At 37.5% G+C, this 20,542-nt stretch overlaps 1 protein-coding gene across 1 annotated transcript in view; it reads right to left on the reverse strand.

The window, feature by feature from the left end:
• LOC124288301 (transcription factor 4-like) overlaps positions 1-20,542 on the reverse strand; it is a 155,287-nt gene that overhangs the window by 81,746 nt on the left and 52,999 nt on the right. Inside the window, 3 exon segments of the mRNA XM_046724818.1 lie at positions 56-111; positions 573-657; positions 4,169-4,230. Of these exon segments, the coding sequence (XP_046580774.1) occupies positions 56-111; positions 573-657; positions 4,169-4,230 (203 nt within the window).

Raw genomic sequence — 20,542 nt, forward strand, 5'->3', positions numbered from 1 at the left:
CTACAAAACCAATAGTATATGCTGGACAGGATTTAATTATTCATAATTCTCTTACCTGTTGTACTGGGCCTTCTCGGGACGAATAACTAGACCGATAATCTGAACTCTTGTCTGAAAAAATATATTGAGTGAGGTAACTAAGACAACAGCAATTCAGTCATATTAAAACCATCCACAATTAAAAAAACGAAAAGCTAATCGATAAAACACTTATAAGCTGTTACTCTCTGTAATGAATGAGTTTGCCCATTTCAATAGAATTTTAGTTGTCGTTTAACGCCGCACACAGAAATATTCCACCTATATGGCGGCGGTCTGTAAGTAATCGAGTCTGGACCACACAATCCAGTGATTAATGGCATGACCATCGATCTGCGAGCCTGACCACCTGATCCCGTTAGTTGCCTCTTACGACAAACATGGGTTGCTGAAGATCAATTCTAACCCAGATCTTCACGGATCTTAGTTAGTGACAGCATGTCAGTTTTACGTAGGAAGAAGTAAGATCAAGTTAAGATCTTAGCAAACAGGAACCTATAAACGACACAAATTTAAACCGTGTTTATACTCACTCATCAATGTCGGCATATCACTGTTATTCATAAAAGGCATATTTTCTCCACTGTGTTGACCATTATAATTTTGTCCATCATACATCTGAAAACAAGGACACATAATTACAATCAAGATGACATCATAATTACACTGACATCACAATCAAGATGACATCATAATTACACTGACATCACAATCAAGATAACACCACAATCAAGATAACACCACAATCAAGATGACATCATAATTACACTGACATCACAATCAAGATGACATCAAAATCAAGATGACATCACATAATGAAGATGACATCTCAATCAAGGTGACATCAGTCAAGATGACACCATAAAATGAAGATGACATCTCAATCAAGGTGACATCAGTCAAGATGACACCATAATGAAGATGACATCTCAATCAAGGTGACATCACAGTCAAGACATCAAAATCAAGGTGACATCAGTCAAGATGACACCATAATGAAGATGACATCACAATCAAGACGACATCATAGTCAAGATGACACCATAATCACAGTGACACCACAACCAAGATGACATCAGAATCAATATGACACCACAACCAAGATGACATCAGAATCAATATGACACCACAACCAAGATGACATCAGAATCAAGATGACATCACACAGAGGTACAGACAAGCTGCACACCTGCGTAAATTACGCAAATATTTATGCGAAAACTGAATTCCTATTATGTCTATTGCGTACACTTAGGCTTGAATTTTTGTACATGCTCAATATATTTGATCCTATACGTGTACACACAAAAATGTCAAATCTTAGTTTGCGTACAGGTGGATAGATAAAATAACTGAGGAATATTGAGAGGTTCTATTTCAACACATGAACTTGGCAACTTGCAGTCTTTCTTACTGTTTCTCATATTACCGATCAAATATAAATAACAAACACGTAAACCAACATTTAAACTTTATATTTTTTACAGTTAATGGAAAATAGCAAAATACCCAATTTAGTTTGAGTGAGGTGGGGGTACAATTTATTTGGTTACTCAAAGGAAAATTAAGATACCCAATTGAGATGAACACAGGCGAGTAACATAACTCAATGACCCAAACAGTTATCTGTAGCCCTGTCACAGTCAAGATGACACCACAATCAAGTTGACATCACCTTAATAACAAATATATTGAAAGCTTTCAGCATTTTTTTCAAATTTAATGAACCTTGTTATTTCACAATTGTATGTCTAATTTTTATTAAAAACCCCACCTTTCTAACTCACATAATCTGAATCATACAAAATTGACTTCAGAAAAGAATTGTGCAATACAGGAGTTAAATAATATCTTATTCTTTCAATACCATGTAAGAGATAAAGTCATTTAACAAGTTCCATATACAAACCCATATTTTGGTTCTACAAATTCAATGAAATTGAATTCACATCTAAACAGACAGTACTGCAAGACCACAGGCAAGATGAGACAATAATCCTGACAGAGTTACCCCCCTTTGATTGCAGTCCCCAAGTTTCCATCATTACTCATGCCAGTGGAGTTACCCAAACACAAATACTTCAAGAATTTATTATTGTTCCACTATAAAATGGAATCAACATTTCCCTTTTCTTTCACCAAAACAAAAACAAATGTTACACAAACTTCCAAAACGGTGCATCATGGTCCGCTTTATAAATTATTTATCTGATAACGTGTATACCTGTCAAAACCATTAAATGCCAGCATGTACTTGTTAGGGTTAAATTAAAATTTTCTATAGATGTAACTCAATAAAAACACAAATTCCTTCAAAAAACAAACAAACAAATCCCCATCCCCCAAATCTGTCATAAATTTGTAAAGAAACATTCCACTGAAGAAATTTAACATTCAATGATATAAAACTAAAAACTTTCTTCTGAATAATTACATCGGCATTAAAAGAAATCTCATGAACAACTTTCAGGCTGTACAGAGTGAGTGAGTGAGTGAGTGACAACCCAGTGGTTGATATTACGAGCAACTCGCTATGTCACCTGGGTATGAACAAAGGCAATCAACCAAGACCATGTCTGACCACATAATTCTTTTAATTGCCTTGTACAATGAGTGAGTGAGTGAGCTTGGTTTTATGCCCCTTTTAGCAATATTCCATCAATATTCCAATAATTTCATGGCGGGGGACACCAGAAACAGGCTTCACACATTGTACCCATGTGGGGAATCGAACCTGGGTCTTCAGCATGACGAGCGAAAGCTTTAACCATGAGGCTACCCTGCCGTCCCTTTGTACAATGAGCATACGTTGCTGGTAACCGTGAAAATCCTGGTTAGAATCGATATTCAAAAACCCATGCTTATCATAAGAGGCGACTAACAAGTTCTGGTGGTCAGGCTCGCAAGACTTGATTGACGCATCACATCCCATATGCATAAATCAATGCAAATGATGTCAATCACTGGATTGTCTGGTCCAGATTTGATTATTTACAGACAGTTGTAATTCAGTTGGAAAACTACTGACCAAAAAACAAATGATAGATTACTATTCCATTCCAACCTACGGGGGGAGGGGGGGGGGGGGGGAGAGAAGAGGAAAGAAGGTGTTGTATGTAAAAGCAGAATGGATCCGAGCAATCGGATCCACGGTTACGTAAGTGAACAGCGTTGTTGACTGTCGTCCTGATATCAACTTCTACATAATCCATACTGTAACAGAGGCCCAGGTTCAGGCCAGTCTATATCTGAATACAATCATTGCTCAGCTATGTTGACCTACTGTTGGGCTAGGGAACTACTTAACACCATCAGTCCCCGCCTTGTGTTATACAACAGCTTTATCTATCCCACTCAAAATAAGTTAAGCATACCTTTCTTACTACCACAACTAAATCAGATAAAATAATAAGTTTTGTAACACCTGATTCGGTTATATTACTATATGTGTCATACCATGAAGTCTAAGACTGACTGACTGAGTTTGGTTTTACGCTGTTTTTAGCAATATTCCAGCAACATCACGGTGGGGACACCAGAAATGGGCTTCACACATAGTACCCATGTGGGGATTCGAACCCGGGTCTTCGGTGTGACGAGCCAACGCTTTAACCATTAGGCTACCCCACTGCCCCATGAAGTCTAAGAACACCTATAAATATTACTATGGTAACATAACTGGCATGATTGTCAGTTAATGGGTACCCAGTAGGATGGGATGGTAACAGCAATTCTGCAGCTATCTGGTTGTATGATCCCAGAGGGCTGTGAAAATCAAGCTTGCATGTTTGTTGTTTAACACTGCAATTAGCAATATTCCACCTATATGGCAGCGGTCTGTGGATAATCAAGCCTGAACCAGAAAATCCAGTGATCAACAGCATGAGCATCGATCTAGGCAATTGTGATACGATGACATGTGTCAACGAAGTCAGCGAGCTAGACCACCTCATCCTGTTAGTCGCCTCTTACGACAAGCGTAAGTTGCTGAAGACAAAATCTAACCCGTATCTTCATGTTACAAATAATAATTTAACAACATGAGCATAAAAAAGGATTTATCCTTTAATAGAGTATTGTGGATCATCCATATCAACCTTTCTGTTGGTCTTATTCAAAGTCTACTTACTCGAGATTCATATCCAGAACCCTGCTGACCGCCAGGTCCCCAGTTTCCACCCTCTTCCATTCCTGCAATAAAAACAACATTAAATAATAAATGTTCACAAATATTTATGGATTTAACGCCACTTTGAACAGTATTTCAGTGATATCATGCCATGTCGGATTAGTTCAAGATAAGAGATTCAATTTAGGCAGATAAGAATTAGTTACTGAACAGAAGGATCATAAACTATGCAAATGTAGGATCTGAATCAGTGATCTGCAGATCCTGCCTGACTAGGGGAGGTAACTCTACAGAGCAAATTAAAGCACCAAGTTACATCTGTAAATAAACAGAATACTGTACATATAAAACAACACAAATATATTGTCCAGCACAAGCACTAACACCTTAATTACTAAATCCTCTTTCTTTGAAAATTACTTTGGCAGCTTTATAAACTATACGTTAAATTTGGAATCATACATATATCTGACCATATTCTTAATGGCATTGTGTATTCATAAAATATATGTTTGCAATAATTCTATATTCCCTGCATTCAAAATATTCACATCATCGTAATTCATGTGCACATTTTTCTAGTTACAAACATTACAAATATTTTCAAATAAATATGAATGCCTATTTTTACAAATTGCCTGCCAGCTCATTAATTCGTTAATTACGCAGTCTGAACATGATAAGGGACCTGTCAGCACCATTCCACACAATCTGAATCACAAAGGAGCAGGGACAACCGAACGTAGAACAATCCTACTGCCATTGTGGCCTCAATCACGTGTGTGAGTGAGTGAGTGAGTGAGAGAGAAAGAGCCTAGTGGTTAAAGCTTTAGCTTCTCCAGCTGAAGACCTGGGTTTGATTCCCCACATGGGTACAATGTGTCAAGCTCATTTCGGGTGTCCTCTGCCATGATATCGCTGGAATATTGCTAGAAGCAGCATAAAACTGAACTCACTCACTCAATAACATCATACCATGTCAGACAACATCACATAAGACAATATACCACAAACAGCAACCAGTCAACTATAAAATAACAAATCCCCAAGTAAATATTCTTTTCTAAAGGCTGATCACTGCCAATCTCGAAACATATATATCAGGATTCTATATATCCCAAATATCAGGATTCTTGTCACAAACATGCATGTGCTGAGTCAGCGGCAAACATTGATGAATCTAAAAAACACATTCTTACTTTGAGCTGCAGAGAATACATACCCTCTCAAATCAAATTTCTATAAAATATAGCATAAACCGATGATAAATACAGAAATCACAAACTTCAGTTGAGCGAGTGAAAGATGTTTTATGACACAGTTATGTTAAATACTTATTAATAAAAACAAATGAAAAATTCAACTCGCTCTAGAATGAGTTGGCGTGTCAAGATTGCCTCAGCTCCAGAATAAACAGTTCCGTGCTTAAATTGGACGTTTCTTATTATGCAGATATATGCAGTTATCTCTTGGACTATGTCACATATCCTGACACCAACTATCTCACATTCCCAAGCAAGTCTACAATACTATGTCAAATATTGACTTTTCTATACACAAATGGAAAATTTAAAACACAAAAGAATCTGTATTCCATTCAGGGGCTAAATGTGCTAAATAATTTCACCAAACTGGTTTCCAAATAGTGACAAAAATCTGAGACGTTTAAGGAAACTGACAGACTAGGATACTGACAATAAGAGCCATTACAATAATGGCTTCAACCTGTGCTATGAATGGCAAGGCATACGATGACCGCTGCTATCAAATCTATGGTAGCGAGATAGCAGCTCAATGATACCATAATGACCTCATAAAGGCGAGATTGGCACAACTGGAGGGCATGGCTCCAAGATTACAAGGGCCATCTCATACACGGAATGTGTCCGGAAAGGTCGAGGCCTGACCTCTAAGGTGCCATCAACACCCATTTCGCCCCCAGCCACACACTGAACAGGAAGTGAATGAAGAGATCGGAGAATGGAAGGAAATATAGGGTGGCTATTTGGTAAGCTGGGCAATTGTTCACACCAACATTGACAAGAGAAGGCTGTTATTTTAAAGTCCACTGTGAGAGAAAGTATGGATGCATGGTGGTGCCATGCCAGATTGTTGTTGGTTTTATCTTCAGTGGGCTAAAAAGCATGGCTACGAGGAGGCCCATTTTAGGATAGACATTGTTTTAATTTTAACTGTTAGAGAAAGTATGGCAACATTGTAGTGCCACTTGAAGGCTGCTTTTGTTTGATTAACATAGTGAGAGAAAGTATGAAAACAAGTAGGTGCCATTATTGCATGGCTGTTTCTATGTTATTTGCGAAGTAAGGAAACATGCAAGTGCCATTATTTGCATAGGCCTTTCATAACACATGATTTAAAATGCAATTTTGGGATAGCTGTATATCCAAGTATTCTGACAACTTACTAAGAAATATATGCAATATCAATAAAAAATTGTCCCTGATGACATGCCATTCCAACCCAAAGAAAGAAGCATGAATAAGGTTAATATTTGTTTAATTTTGTTTTTACAGAAGCCATTAGTTCTTCACACTGGCAGATGACTACCATCAACATGACTAAAATATAAAACACATCATGAACCATACACTCAAAAAAACTTCCATTCCTCTAAACAAAACATGAAGGTTTCACTGAAAAAAAATCTCCCAAACTCCAGCCAAACGCCGAAACTGACACTGGAAATTATGACAGTGTCCTGACCTAAAAATAACCATGATTAAAATAATTAGTTGTGCCGAGTGACTTGCTGATCAAGCAAGCACAATATGACAGGGTCCACTGGCGTGGGGTGAAAATTGAAAAATCCCCCACAGTCTTCCCAATCTCTCTGGGGCTACGATTCAATTAACAAGCAAAGTAATCAACTACATTTTGAGAATTCCGGACAAATTGTCCGGCGTCCGACGACACACTGGGATCGATCAGCAACTTGGCAGAACAATTCCGAAACAATTAAGTCATAATGGAAAGAAAATCTTGCGATTATGTTCGTAATAACAAATTTCAAGGAGCGGGTGTCTGCAGTGGGCACGTTGATCGTGTTTATTTGCGACTCATCGGCGGAGCGCCGACACCACAATTATGTCCTGATCAAAGCAGCGGCTGTTGTAATTCGTCGCCAGACAAAGACTCTAACCTTTCCAAGACCCAAAATATCTGACATCGTTATTCGGATACAATTTTTCTGAATTTCATTACCCGAAAAGAGATAAATCGAGTGGAATTTGGCAGTCATCCACTTGAACTCTTCAGTTGGATGGTGTGGACTGTTTCATCCCGCAAAAATTAATTAGTCTTTTTTTCACAATTGTCTGTTCATTAATAAAGCACAGTGAATTAAATTATTGTTGAAATTTCTGAATTTTAGCTGACAAAATGTTCAATGAAGGAAACATGATTTATTTGGATTAAGTAAAATAATCTCTTCCCTAACACTATGTTCCATTCTGTTGGGCTGTGAGTTGTTATTTCATGTCTATGATATGCATGTTTATTCCACGTGTGAAACTGTACATTTCTTGTTTGCTATACAATTGTTTAATTGTTTAGGTGTGATACAATTGTTTGTTTCACATGTATGATGGACATGTAATACAATCACGTATTTCACATGTGATACAATTGTTTGTTTATTTATTTGATGTGCGATACAACTGTTTATTTCCCATGTATCATAGGATTTTGCACTTCACGCGTGATGCTACTGTTTACTCAAAATGTATGATACAGCTATTGATCACAATTGTGTAATTTGCCTTAGCTTGACATCATACCAGTCTGCCTTACTGGACTGCAAAGCTACTTAAGACAGCAACCCATAAAAATTACAAAACGTGAAAAAAGAAAGAAAAAGTGCCAATGAATCCCAGAATACTCTATAATCCACTAGAACAAGGCAAATCAGAGTCCTATTCTGACCAGAAATCCCAACAAGAAACAAACATGCATTCAGGACCCTTTTAAAAAGGATCCATCATGGGGCTATGAGAACCTATTCACCCTTGACTCGAATCACAATAGGTCAGCCTGAAGACACAACATCCCCAACCTTACCCTTACCCCCTCCCCCCACCCCTGGTCGTGACAGCAGGTGGATGTTGACACAGGGGGTCAGACAACTGTCACAGTTGCTCCAGATTGTGCAGGGCAGCCAGGGGCTAATCCCAGGCACATCAGAGTATATATATATATATACATATATATACAGGGATTTATTTGGACCTGCTCGCTGGCCAGAGTTCAGCCCAGTCAGAAGCAAATGTCAGTCAAAATTCCCCCGAATTGGAATAAACACATTCCCAGTTTATGTTGAAGAAACATTTCCAGTTCAAGTTCACTTTGATAAAACATTCCCATTTCACCGTGATAAAAAAATTCCCATTTCACCATGATAAAAAATTCCCATTTCACCATGATAAAAAATTAAAAATATTCCCATTTCAAATTGGATAAAACATTTCCAGTTCATGTTCATAAATATTTCCCAATTCTTGTTAAAACATTTATATCTGATGAAATGACATGGCCATGTCTACATGCATTTTATCCATATTATGAGAAGTTCAGGAGGAAGAGGCTAAACACTTAGTTCCACATTATTTGACACCATGTTCATATACAACCCCCAAAATGAATACATGAAAATAAAGACTGAAACAAAAGCCTTATTTGAAAAAAAATAAAAATAATAATAAATAGAATCTGTTTACAAGGATTTTATTTTGGAAACTTAATTCAATCCCTGAAATGACCCAAATCGTCAAATACACATGGGTTGCCTTGACCAAGGTAAATTCCATCCCTTTCAGTCTTTCAAGCATACCACATCAGATTAAGTTTGAAGAGATGAAGACAGGAATTTGCTTGACAATTCTTGGCATCATATTTCGAAAATGTTTAGTTGGGACTTTTAGCGACAGTGTCACCTAGAGGTCAGTGAGTACATGAACAATGGTAGAAACAAGATTCAAATTATCGGATCACTGCTCCCAGGTTTGATCTGTATAATAGGACTTGCATAAGATCAAATATGCTTAACGAATAGGTCAAGGGTCATCAAGTACACTGTATTGACCTATCTTCCAGCTTTAATTCATGAAATTGTGCAGGTGATGAAAAGCACAATGTACTGCAGATGACCTACAGAAACAGTTATCCCTCACAGGACAGGTATTCCTCACAGGACAACAGGTATTCCTAACAGAACATGTAAACCCTGTAGCAGTATAGGATAACAGGTATTCCTCATAGGATAACAGGTATTCCCAACAGAACATGTAAACCCTATAGGATAACAGGTATCCCTCATAGGATAAAAGGTATTCCAAATAGGACAACAGGTAAACCATTTTGGATAACAGGTATACCTCAGGGCAATGGGATCACCATATACCTCATGGGATAACTGGCACACCTTACGGGATAACAGATATACCTCACACCTCATGGCAACATGTATACCTCACAGGACAACAGAAATACCTCATAGGACAACAGAAATACCTCATGGGACAACAGATATATTTCATACCTTACAAGACAACAGATATACCTCATGGGATAACAAACGTATATCATACTTCAAGGGATAACAGACATGTAGTGCAGGTCATTCAGCTTTTACATCAAGGAACCATACAAACATTAACAAAACACGTGCAGTTCAGCAAAACCACATGGCCAATGAGAACATATCTTTCATCCACAAAACAAATAAGCCAGGGCAAGTTTCAAAAATATTTCAAAAATTTACCTTTTCATATCCAATTTAGAACCCAATAAAACTCATCATTGAATTCTACATCTACAGAGGTCACTCAGTACAGAAGCAGTGAGGCGTACATGTCTATGTTGACAATAACCGAAATAACGCCCACCTCTCCCTCTCCTTCCTTTAGTCGTCACGAGCTGCATCTACCAAGAATGGATTTCTTTTTCAAGACCCTCCCTTCACAGTAAACATGAATAACTGTCATCACAAAATCACAAATCATATTTTCCCCCAAACATTGCATGATAAGAAACTTACCGTGAGCCAGCCACACCCTTACTGCATGTATAATTAAGGATATGAATTTGAAAAAAAAATAACAACCCCAAATTACAGAAACTTTATTCCACTGGTGATAAGCAGATCCTAGACTAAGGCTTAGTCTCTGAATATATATAATTTTGATAGTAACAAACAAGCCCATTTATATTGAAAAGGAGCCCCAGGGAGACCAGAGATTCAGAACCTGAACCTGAGGAAATCTAGACTTGCTTTATTTAGGGCTTTAGCACTGCAGAGAGGGCTTGGCAGTAGGGAAATTAATGTGGTTCAGGGACTGTGAGACAGACTAAGCAGATCCCAGCCCTGTCAAATGAACACTCATTCTGTATTTTGTCCAAATGAAGAATGACATGTCATAAATACTTGTTCAAAACTAATCAGAAAAATCAAGGTCATTTTGACAACCCAAATAACAAAAGCTGAGTCTCGACATTCAAAAACGATAAAAACAGAACCACAAGTGATCAGACCCCTTAATTCAACAACATATCTCACACAACATCTTCAGTTAACAAGATACCAAAAGTAGCAACAATAGAATTCCCTGTTGGTCACAACTTGAACATACTAGTCCACAGGGAACCCAGATCTCCTCCAAACCTCCAAGCAAATCAACAAAGGACTTCTCCAACAAGGACACAACCCACATACCTCCAAAAGAACAGAGCAACTCCATAACCGTTACAAGCCGTATTCCCCTCCTCTCTGTCGTATTCCCACCTTGTACATATTAACCAACACCTAGTAGCATGAGGGACAGTAAGTGTTTGACCAATCAAAGCATTAGAGCGTAAGCGTGACTAATCCAGCAATTAGCTGGTGTTGCTTTAGGAGGAAGGTGACAGACACAATAGAAACGGAGGTGTGATAATCTTCCTGTACAACTCTTGGCCACCCCCTCCCTACCAGTGTGTCATGACTTCACTGCAACATCTCATAAAACCAGATCATTTTTGTATATTGTCTTCATTGTCATTTCAAACTTAAGTAGCTTATGAAATGATGTCCTCAGTTACTGCTTTTCTAAGAGAAATATAAATTTTCAGTGTTTAAGTTTTCAGCATCCGTATAAAATAAATGACATTTCAATTATTTCTGGATTTAATCCTAAGTTAAGAGGACCAGCAAAATATTTTTTGCTCCTGAGAAGCAAGAATAAAAAATTAAAATTTCAAATTAAGTGGGATACCAATCTGAAATTGTATTCATAATAAAATGCATATAAGTTTAAATGAAACAAAGTCTGATGTTCTTTGTTAAAACGTAATGTCATACCAGCATTGCTTTAGAGCCACATGGAGGCACTCCTCAAATAAACATATTTTCAGTCAAAATCATCTTAGACTATTTTACTTCAAAAGTGAACCAAATCAATAATCTCAAAATCAATTTTACACATGACTAATTTTACATTCAAATACAATTCAATTTCTCAGTATTATTTTTGAAGGAATGCTTTTTGAAATAACGATATCAAGGAAAACACAGATACCCACAAAACCATGAAAATTCAACATGAAAATGAGATAACCTGCATGAAACAGGATCCAGACTTACAAAATTACAAGGGAATATACAGTTTTATCACCATTATTCCATAACAGTCATATTTCCCACATCCACCTGTCTTGTTATCCATGCAATGTTTCCATGGCTTGGCCGGAGTCATCTTCACCTTGTATACCCTGTTTCCCGCCAATAGAGAAAAGCCGCAGTTTGATATTAACACTCCCGTACTCGTTCACTTTGCGTTTTCTCAGTGACAAATTCAATTAGAGTTTATTGAGGGCTTAATCACAAGCTATGAGCTTCTTGGGATCAATAGATGAATCGCAACAAATTGACACTAATAAATGAAAATGGAAAGGTCTCTCGTATTATCTGAGCCAACGCTCGCCTACCTTGGTTGGGACATCACGGGACTCGGAACGGACAAGATGTAATTGTGCTATTGTAGTCCCTGGTGCAATTAAACCGATCCGTAGGGAACAGTAATCGCCAACAGAGAAGCCAGTCGGAAAACTACGGCCGCAATAAATCTAATTTGGCAAAATCTTCCCATTTTTGTCGACAGCTTTGCGGACTCAGGAAGATTAGCTTTCCAACAAACCATAACGATATTCCACTTGTTTGAGGGCAAATTTCCTTGAATGAGCGCCATCTATAACGTTTTATTAGGCCATTTGTCATAATTATATTGTGGCCATAAACGGCCAAAAGATTAGCTCCTGCGATTCTAGTGCGAGTTCGAAAAAACGTACATAAACAGGATTTCGGCTTCCACGTTTTACGATTTTCGTCTCATGCTCAATAATTAACCTTTAGAGAAGGCCATAGCTAACTCATTACGGAAGAGTTAAACCGCAGTAGGACTATGTCTAGGGCTAACGGGACAGACAGTAGGCTGATTGCTACAGTAAAGAGATCAATGATGGTCGTCAATTCTGACAAAAATACCATCAGAGACGACAACAGCGCCACCTGTGAGAAGAACTGGATCAACCAAGTTAGGAGTCAAAATAACCAGGTTTATCAAACTTTATTCAAAATTTACACTTAAATTTATTTAGATTTTTGTTGTAAGTATATTTTTATAGTCTTCTGCGTATCAAATTAAATTGAATTTTAGATCTTTTAGTCCAGAATGTGAGGCCATAACTATAATTTATTTTTTGGAGTAGAATTAATCCTTTTATTTTATCTCACTCATGCAAAAATTGCTTATTTCTCATTTTCCTGAAATATACTGGAAACTTCCAGTGTTCCATAAGGATAGAAAAACATCTGACCCAAACACAACGCAGACATACCTGGACCACGTGATCATTCCCCTGTAAAGTCACTTTCTGTATGTTTGTGTAATGGAATGGTTGAGTAAGTTTTTCCTGAGCCATCCCACTAATATGTCAACTTAGGCTTGGATCATAATAATCTAAATTGCATTTATAATATCCACTATGTATTTCTCACTACATTTCAACAGAATGAGAAAAATGCAATATGATCACTGGATTGTCTGGTCCAGACTCGATTATTTACAGGCTGCCACCATATAGCTGGAATACTGCTAAATGGTGTAAATCTTAACTCACTCTCACACTGCAATTAAGAATGAAAAATATAATAGAGATTACAGATGAGCCAAATACTATATCCCCCGCTTCGAGCTAAACGCGTGGCGGGGGATAAAAATATAAAAGAGATCTCCCTTGTAATGCTAATATGATGGAACAATCTGTGTCAAGAAAATATTTAATATAAATAACAAATATCAAACAAAACATTATGCTCATAACTAAGCTAATCCTTAATGGGGGTAGCCTAGTGGTTAAAGTGTTCACTTGTCATGCTGAAGACCCGGGTTCGATTCCCCACATGGGTACAATGTGTGAAGCCCATTTCTGGTGTCCCCTGCCATGGATTATTGTTAAAGGTAGCATTAAACTCTCTCTGTTTCTAATCCTTAGTGAAATATCTTGAATTGAAATATCTTTGTATGTTTTCAAGACACTTTTCGGTAAATCTAGACCAATCCAGCCTCATCACCTCATTTATTGAAAATAACCCCAAATAATAACTTAACATCACTTTCTCAGCAAACATGATCAGTTCATTTGTCTTTTTAAAAAATCACGCAAAAAATCAACAAATTCAAGTTTATACATTTCCATTTCTGTGGCACAAAGTCCAATTATGGTGAGGAGTATTGATCCAATGGTGGATTTTCTAGTGCAGACAGAAATACCTCGGACATATTTCCAAGATGAAAGAGTATGTTTTATGCCAATGATCAGATGACATTGTACTCTGCAGTACAGCTGAAATCTGATTCAAAACCAATTTGAGTGAGTGAGTGAGTCAGTATGTTTTACAGAAACATGACAGACAAAGACAATTTACAAATAGTGAGTGAGAATGGTTTTACGTCACTTTTAGCAATATTCCAGCAATATCACTGCGGGGGACACCAGACATGGGCTTCACACATTGTACCCATGTGGGGAATCGAACCCAGGTCTTTGGCGTGGCAAGCCAACGCTTTAACCACTAGGCTACCCTACTGCCCGTATTGAAAATAAGATGACACTTTAATAAACCCAATGTTACATGACCCACTAGTCACAAGCTTTAAAATTATTTCTGCAAATTGTATACGTTAAACAACAATCATTACTCTTTATAGGCAACAATCTTTCATCGGTAGGATTCTAATCATTTCATCCTGACTAGGGCTGTTGCGATTCATACTGAAAATGGAATATATCAGTACTGGCAGCTTAATAGTCAACACTCTTGTATTTTTAATTTGACATTAACGTGGTCACTGGTCACTGTTGTGATAAATTAACACTGTCAACATTGTTGATACATGTCAAAAAATTTAATTTGTTTTTGTATTTTGTTTCACTTAATATATTGAATAATGCATCATCTGCTGACTCGCTACTCTATTCGGTACCCAATATTCATGATATGTATAATTTGTGCCTCATACTGGATTCATTACAGCCCCACTTCAGACCCGGGGGTTGGGGTAGCCGAGTGGGTAAAGCGTTCGCTCGTCACACCGAAGACCTGGGTTCGATTCTCCACATGGGCACAATGTGTGAAGTACATTTCTGGTGTCCCTGCTATGATATTGCTGGAATATTGCTAAAAGCGTGTAAAACTGAACTCACTTGCTCACTACATCTGCCATGTGTAACTCAAATTTCAAAAAAAGAAAAACATAACAACTAAGGAAAATATGAAACTCCATTCAACAATCTATCACATCTACTCTCACGTACCCTTGTCAAGGTATGACATTAACTGAATATATCACCCTTCTAGCAATACAAGCAGTTCTATATTGGCAAACAACAGGTAGGCCAACATTAGTGCTTATCCAACGAGGCGAGATTGCAGATTTGCCAAAGCTTAGCCGGGAGGCTATGTAAACCCAGAGGTGTGAAAAAGCCGAAAATATTCCTCTAGTCCTGTAGTCCTTTATCGCATGAGCAGCGTTTGATCTCGTGAAAAGCGATCAGTGCACTGCCCCGTGGCCCCTCAAGTCAAGAGTTGTGTAGTTCTTACAAAGAGTTACACCTGCATGATGTGTCGGGACTCCTCGATATAACAACAGAGTAGGGATTAACTCTTTATAACACACATTCAATACTTGTTTACCATTTTGGGTGTTTGTCGGAACGAAAATTGAAAATACCATTTTCAAACTGCACAAAATTATGACTGCACGAGTCTCATCGCTCTATTGTGCATTGAAGAATTAAATATATTACAATGATTGATGTTTTTACGTATTTACTCCACCTTTGACAGAAGAATTTTATAGGATTTTGAAGATATGTTTTCAAGCATACATTTTATATTAATCTTCTCTGCCATGGGACAAGGACTGAATAAAGTAGAATCAATTCTGATATCTTGGTGTTCACATCATACCCAATTATCAACATAAATCATATTTTTAACTCCAAAAACACTTACCAGAAACACTCAAGTCACTCAACAATGTCAATAAAATTTTCCTAATTTCAACAAAGTATTTTCATAAAACCCACAACATAAAATTAAACATACAGTAGGGCACACAAAATGTCCACAATCCATTTCCCTTTAAACTAAACTATCAATAGACATGCCAGAAACTAGCACAAATTTCATAATCATACAACATGTAAGATGTTACTTTTCAAAACTGTTTGATGAAATAATACATCGTCTGTCATTTGAATGTACGAATATACCTTATACAGGGTTTCCACATTTTTGTTGAAAAAGATTCCACGATTTTTCAAGGCAAATATTGCTTTTTCCAGACACAACAAAATATGTCCCAGGGTATTTTGATACTTTTAAACATATATTACTGTGCCTGAAATAAAACAATATCTGATATACGGCTTCCCATCTCCCCTTACAGCTGTCCATTCACACCTCTTTATGATAAGATGACACAATAAAAATTAAACATAAAGTGTAACAATTTTTCTTTTACTCTTTAACTGTCTTTAGACACACATGTTAATGGCTGCCATAGCCCTTGTAGTACTGTTAAGATGTACAGCTTTGTTAGAAAAAGACCCCAACATTATTCCATATTTTCCCATGATTTCATCCATCTTCTTCAAATTCCATGATTTTTCCAAGACTGGAAAATGGGGGGGAAGGGGGTGTGTGTGTGTGAAATTTCCAGGTTTTCCAGGTCTTGTGGGAACCCTGCTTATAACATCTGTCTGGGGCTGACAGTAACACCAAATACCTGTAATTTACCTGTGTGGATAACTTCTAGTGAAAAGGCTTGGAATGTGAAATATTTCCTGTACAATGATTCACCCTTACGTACCTACCATTGAATATATAACGATATAGCTCAGCAAGTAATACAGTGTTCAACGTAAACCCTGATGACAATTGAACAAGATTTCAGAAAACAATTCTACTGCCATTGAAACTGAAAACTGATGTATCAGCCTAAGCTATAATACAGTCAAATGGGTTAATATTGTTTTAAGCAATATTTATGTTTCATGATCAAGTTAGTATAATGAGTGAGTGAGTATGGTTTTACGCCGCTTTTAGCAATATTCCAGCAATATCACGGCTGGGGACACCAGAAATGGGCTTCACACATCATACCCATGTAGGGAATCGAACCTGAGTCTTCGGTGTGACGAGGGAACGCTTTAACCACTAGGCTACCCCACCGCCCTTAATAGGGGAGTAACATCTACGATGATGCAAGTCAAAGATGTTTCCTACTCTAACCCCGCCATATCCCTGGAATATTGCTGACGTTAAACAACAAACAACCCACTTTAACCCAAGATGGTAGGATTTGTACCCACAATTATTCTTTCTACAAAGTTTATATCTGGGCAGATACCCTGTCCATAGGACCAAACCACAGAGCCTGTCTCAAGCAAATGAAAGGAAAAAAGACCCTTTTCATAATTAACCACAAATATTCTTCTATTTTACTGTTATGAAAATTCTGTCAAAACATGAAAGTTGTTTAAGTTGCCTCATAAATACCTTCAAGTTCAGCTGAATACAAGAAACTACTTTATCAAGTGAGGTATTTGACAGGAGAGAGAAAGATTATATGTTGTGCGGAAAGCAGTCTGTACATCGTCCACAGAGGCGTTAACACATTTGCAACACCTGCACACTCGTCGCGACACTGAACATTAGGCTAGCACTTGACACAAACTACCCTGCAGCAAATCGCAAAATGTCGAAAAATCAGGAAATCATCCAAATTGTAAGAAGATAGTTCGGCTTCAACCGCACATTCAATTCTTTGCTCAACCGCTCATGCCTACTCTGCTTTGGAGATTTTAAACTTCTTTATCTTAATGACATAAGTATTTTTTCCCTGACACAATTTCACATTTGTCAAATGAATTGAAAACTACTGCACAAATATAATTATTCTCATGCAATTTAACATTCTAACTCAGATGAATATACCAAGAATATTACAAAAGAAATGAAATTGGAAAATGATAATATCGTCACGAAGATGTAAAAACTTATTACACATAAAGAAGAAAATCAATGCAGACAAATACATTCTCCTGGTCTTGCAAGGCAAGTCAATGTTGACAGCTGAATAAACGTGACATACACAGGCAGATATACACATTACAGCTGAACACAGCTGAATAAAGTTAAATGAGTCAATTGTCTCGTGTCGGCTTTTGATTAAAATTTCAAGTTCATATGCAGAATTTTCAACGAAAACTGCATCTCTTAACATGTATACACTTCATACACAATGTTTTGTATGTATAGGGCCCTGTTTCATGAAGCTATCGTAGCGCTATGACTGTCGTAAGTCCTATAACATAGACTTACAACAGTCACAGCGTTTAAATAGTTTTGTGAAATGAGGCCCAGTACATCAGCATATCCACAGAATATTCATCGGTGAGAATACAAAGCACAAATTATCACACAGGTAAATATTTTGCTCAGATAATTTTTGAACACAGCTCTTTTTTTCAGTCCAGGACGAAGCTGTGTTGGAGACAAAGCCTGTTCCTGACCAATCCCTCATGGCTGTAGTTAATAACTAGCTGGGAGATATACTGTATATTTCCCTACTTGCCTGCCCAAGCTGTTGTAAACAAACAGAACCAATCCCTAACAGCCGATAGTTAACAATCCGGGAGATATCCTGGACAATTCCCCACTCCCTGAAACAGCAATTCACCATGCACACCACAAAAGAAGAAACGTTGAATAGAGCGTTTATCCATGTCAGGAAAGACACAAGACACCGAAAATATTGATATTCCCACAAAACTGTGAGACAATGGACTCTCGTTGTGTTATTCAAAAACACAGCAAATCAAAGAAATATAAAATTCAAATTTGGGCTCATCCATCCAATGATCCACCATTTTGAAATATTTTGAATTTCATACCAAACTTTGACATGTTAAAAACTAACACCGTTTGAAAGAGGGAATATGAAGCTGCTTCAATTTCAAATATCCATGACAATGAGATGATATTCAATTCATCGTTGGAAAATAATCAAAACACTGTCACGGTAATCTAATTCAGCTGAGTCTCCTTTATCGATCGAAACGTGTGGAAACTTCTTCCTGTACTCACATTGTCATTCTATGTCAGTAAATATATTGATATATCTCCTCAATTACATTATAGAGAAGGACGGGCTCTGTCCCTGACGCATCAGTGCCGTGGAGAACAAATATAGACTTGATGAAAGGTCTACTTCACATCAGAGTGAGTGAGGGACAGGTAAGTGTAGACTCACTTCAGGCTCTTCAGGACAATAACCAGTGACGGTTCACCAAATGACGAGATATTCGGTTCACCAAATGGGTAAATGACCAAGCTGAAATATGCAGTTGCAACATAACAAAAGAAGCAAGAGTGAGTGAGTGAGTGAGTGAGTGAGTGAGTGAGTGAGTGAGTGAGTTTAACCAAAAGGTTGATCTATACATCTGTGAGCTTAGTTTTACGTCGCACTCAGCAATATTCCAGCTATATGGCGTCAATCTGTAAATAATCGACCAGACCAGACAATTCAGTGATCAACAGCATGAGCATCGATCTACGCAAATTGGGAACCGATGACGTGTCAACCAAGTCAGCGAGCCTGACCACCCGATCCCGTTAGTCGCCTCTTACGACAAGCATGGGTTACTGAAGATCAATATTCTAACCCGGATCATCACGGGTAACATCTGTGAGGGAACTTAGAAACAAACCAACGCATCATTAACAATCAATGAGGCTAGATTCCTTGATACTAATAACAGATGTAAAAAACCCAAACCATATGCCAACAATTATATCCCTCTAATAACTCTTTATATGCTCCAAAATTCTTTTACACCTCTGTTCCATCTCGGTCACAAAAAAAACAAAAGAAGATATGATACAGACTGCCTCAACACTGACAAGAAAGCATTGGATATTGAAACATCACAACAATAACTAAACACTGTGAAAAGACTCTGCAAATGATCATTAGAACACATCATCTTGTACTGCCAATTTACAGGGGTTATCCCAATAAACCCCGGGAATTCATAATGGCTGAACACTCTCAAGGAAATCCAGGCTTTATTAGGTGATAGTCCAACTGTAATCAGATATATATGTTATCTCCATTCCACAAGTTCTTGTCGAGCTGTTATAGCTTTTATACACCAACACAACTCATATACACTTAAAGGAAGGTCTGCAAGCATTATTACACCCAGTTTCCACTGTTGAAGCATCAAGTCTCTTTAGACAATCAAACACATTTTTATATATCATACTTCAAATTCATTCATTAGACCAATACTTCTAGATGAGAATAAAATGACTTGTGATAAAAGCATATCCCACAAAAAGTATAATTAACATACAATACCAAAACTAATTTCACAATAAAAACATAATTCCGTTACATTCAGAAACAGAAAGCTGTGGGCAATACAAGTTTGCATGCACAGCGTGTAATACAAGCTAACGGCACCTGAATTAAGTCTATGCTAGATATAGCATGGCATGACCTGATACGAGAAATGTGTTCAATATGGCCGACACCAGCTGCAAGTTCCCACCAGATTGGCTTGAGCAACAGGCTAGCATGCTGGTCTCACAGCTGGGAGTGAGAAGCATTTGGCTCTACCAAGCAGGATTGACCTCCGTCATAAATGATACGCAACTCTCGCAGCCCTCAGAGTATTCATCTCAACTTATTCCAGATTAAGAAATAGCTCACCTCAAAATTATGAATTCACACGATTTTAAAAATACTGCTA

Source organism: Haliotis rubra, unplaced genomic scaffold (assembly GCF_003918875.1).
Source record: "Haliotis rubra isolate DU_JTF1 unplaced genomic scaffold, ASM391887v1 Scf414, whole genome shotgun sequence".
Taxonomy (NCBI): domain Eukaryota; kingdom Metazoa; phylum Mollusca; class Gastropoda; order Lepetellida; family Haliotidae; genus Haliotis; species Haliotis rubra.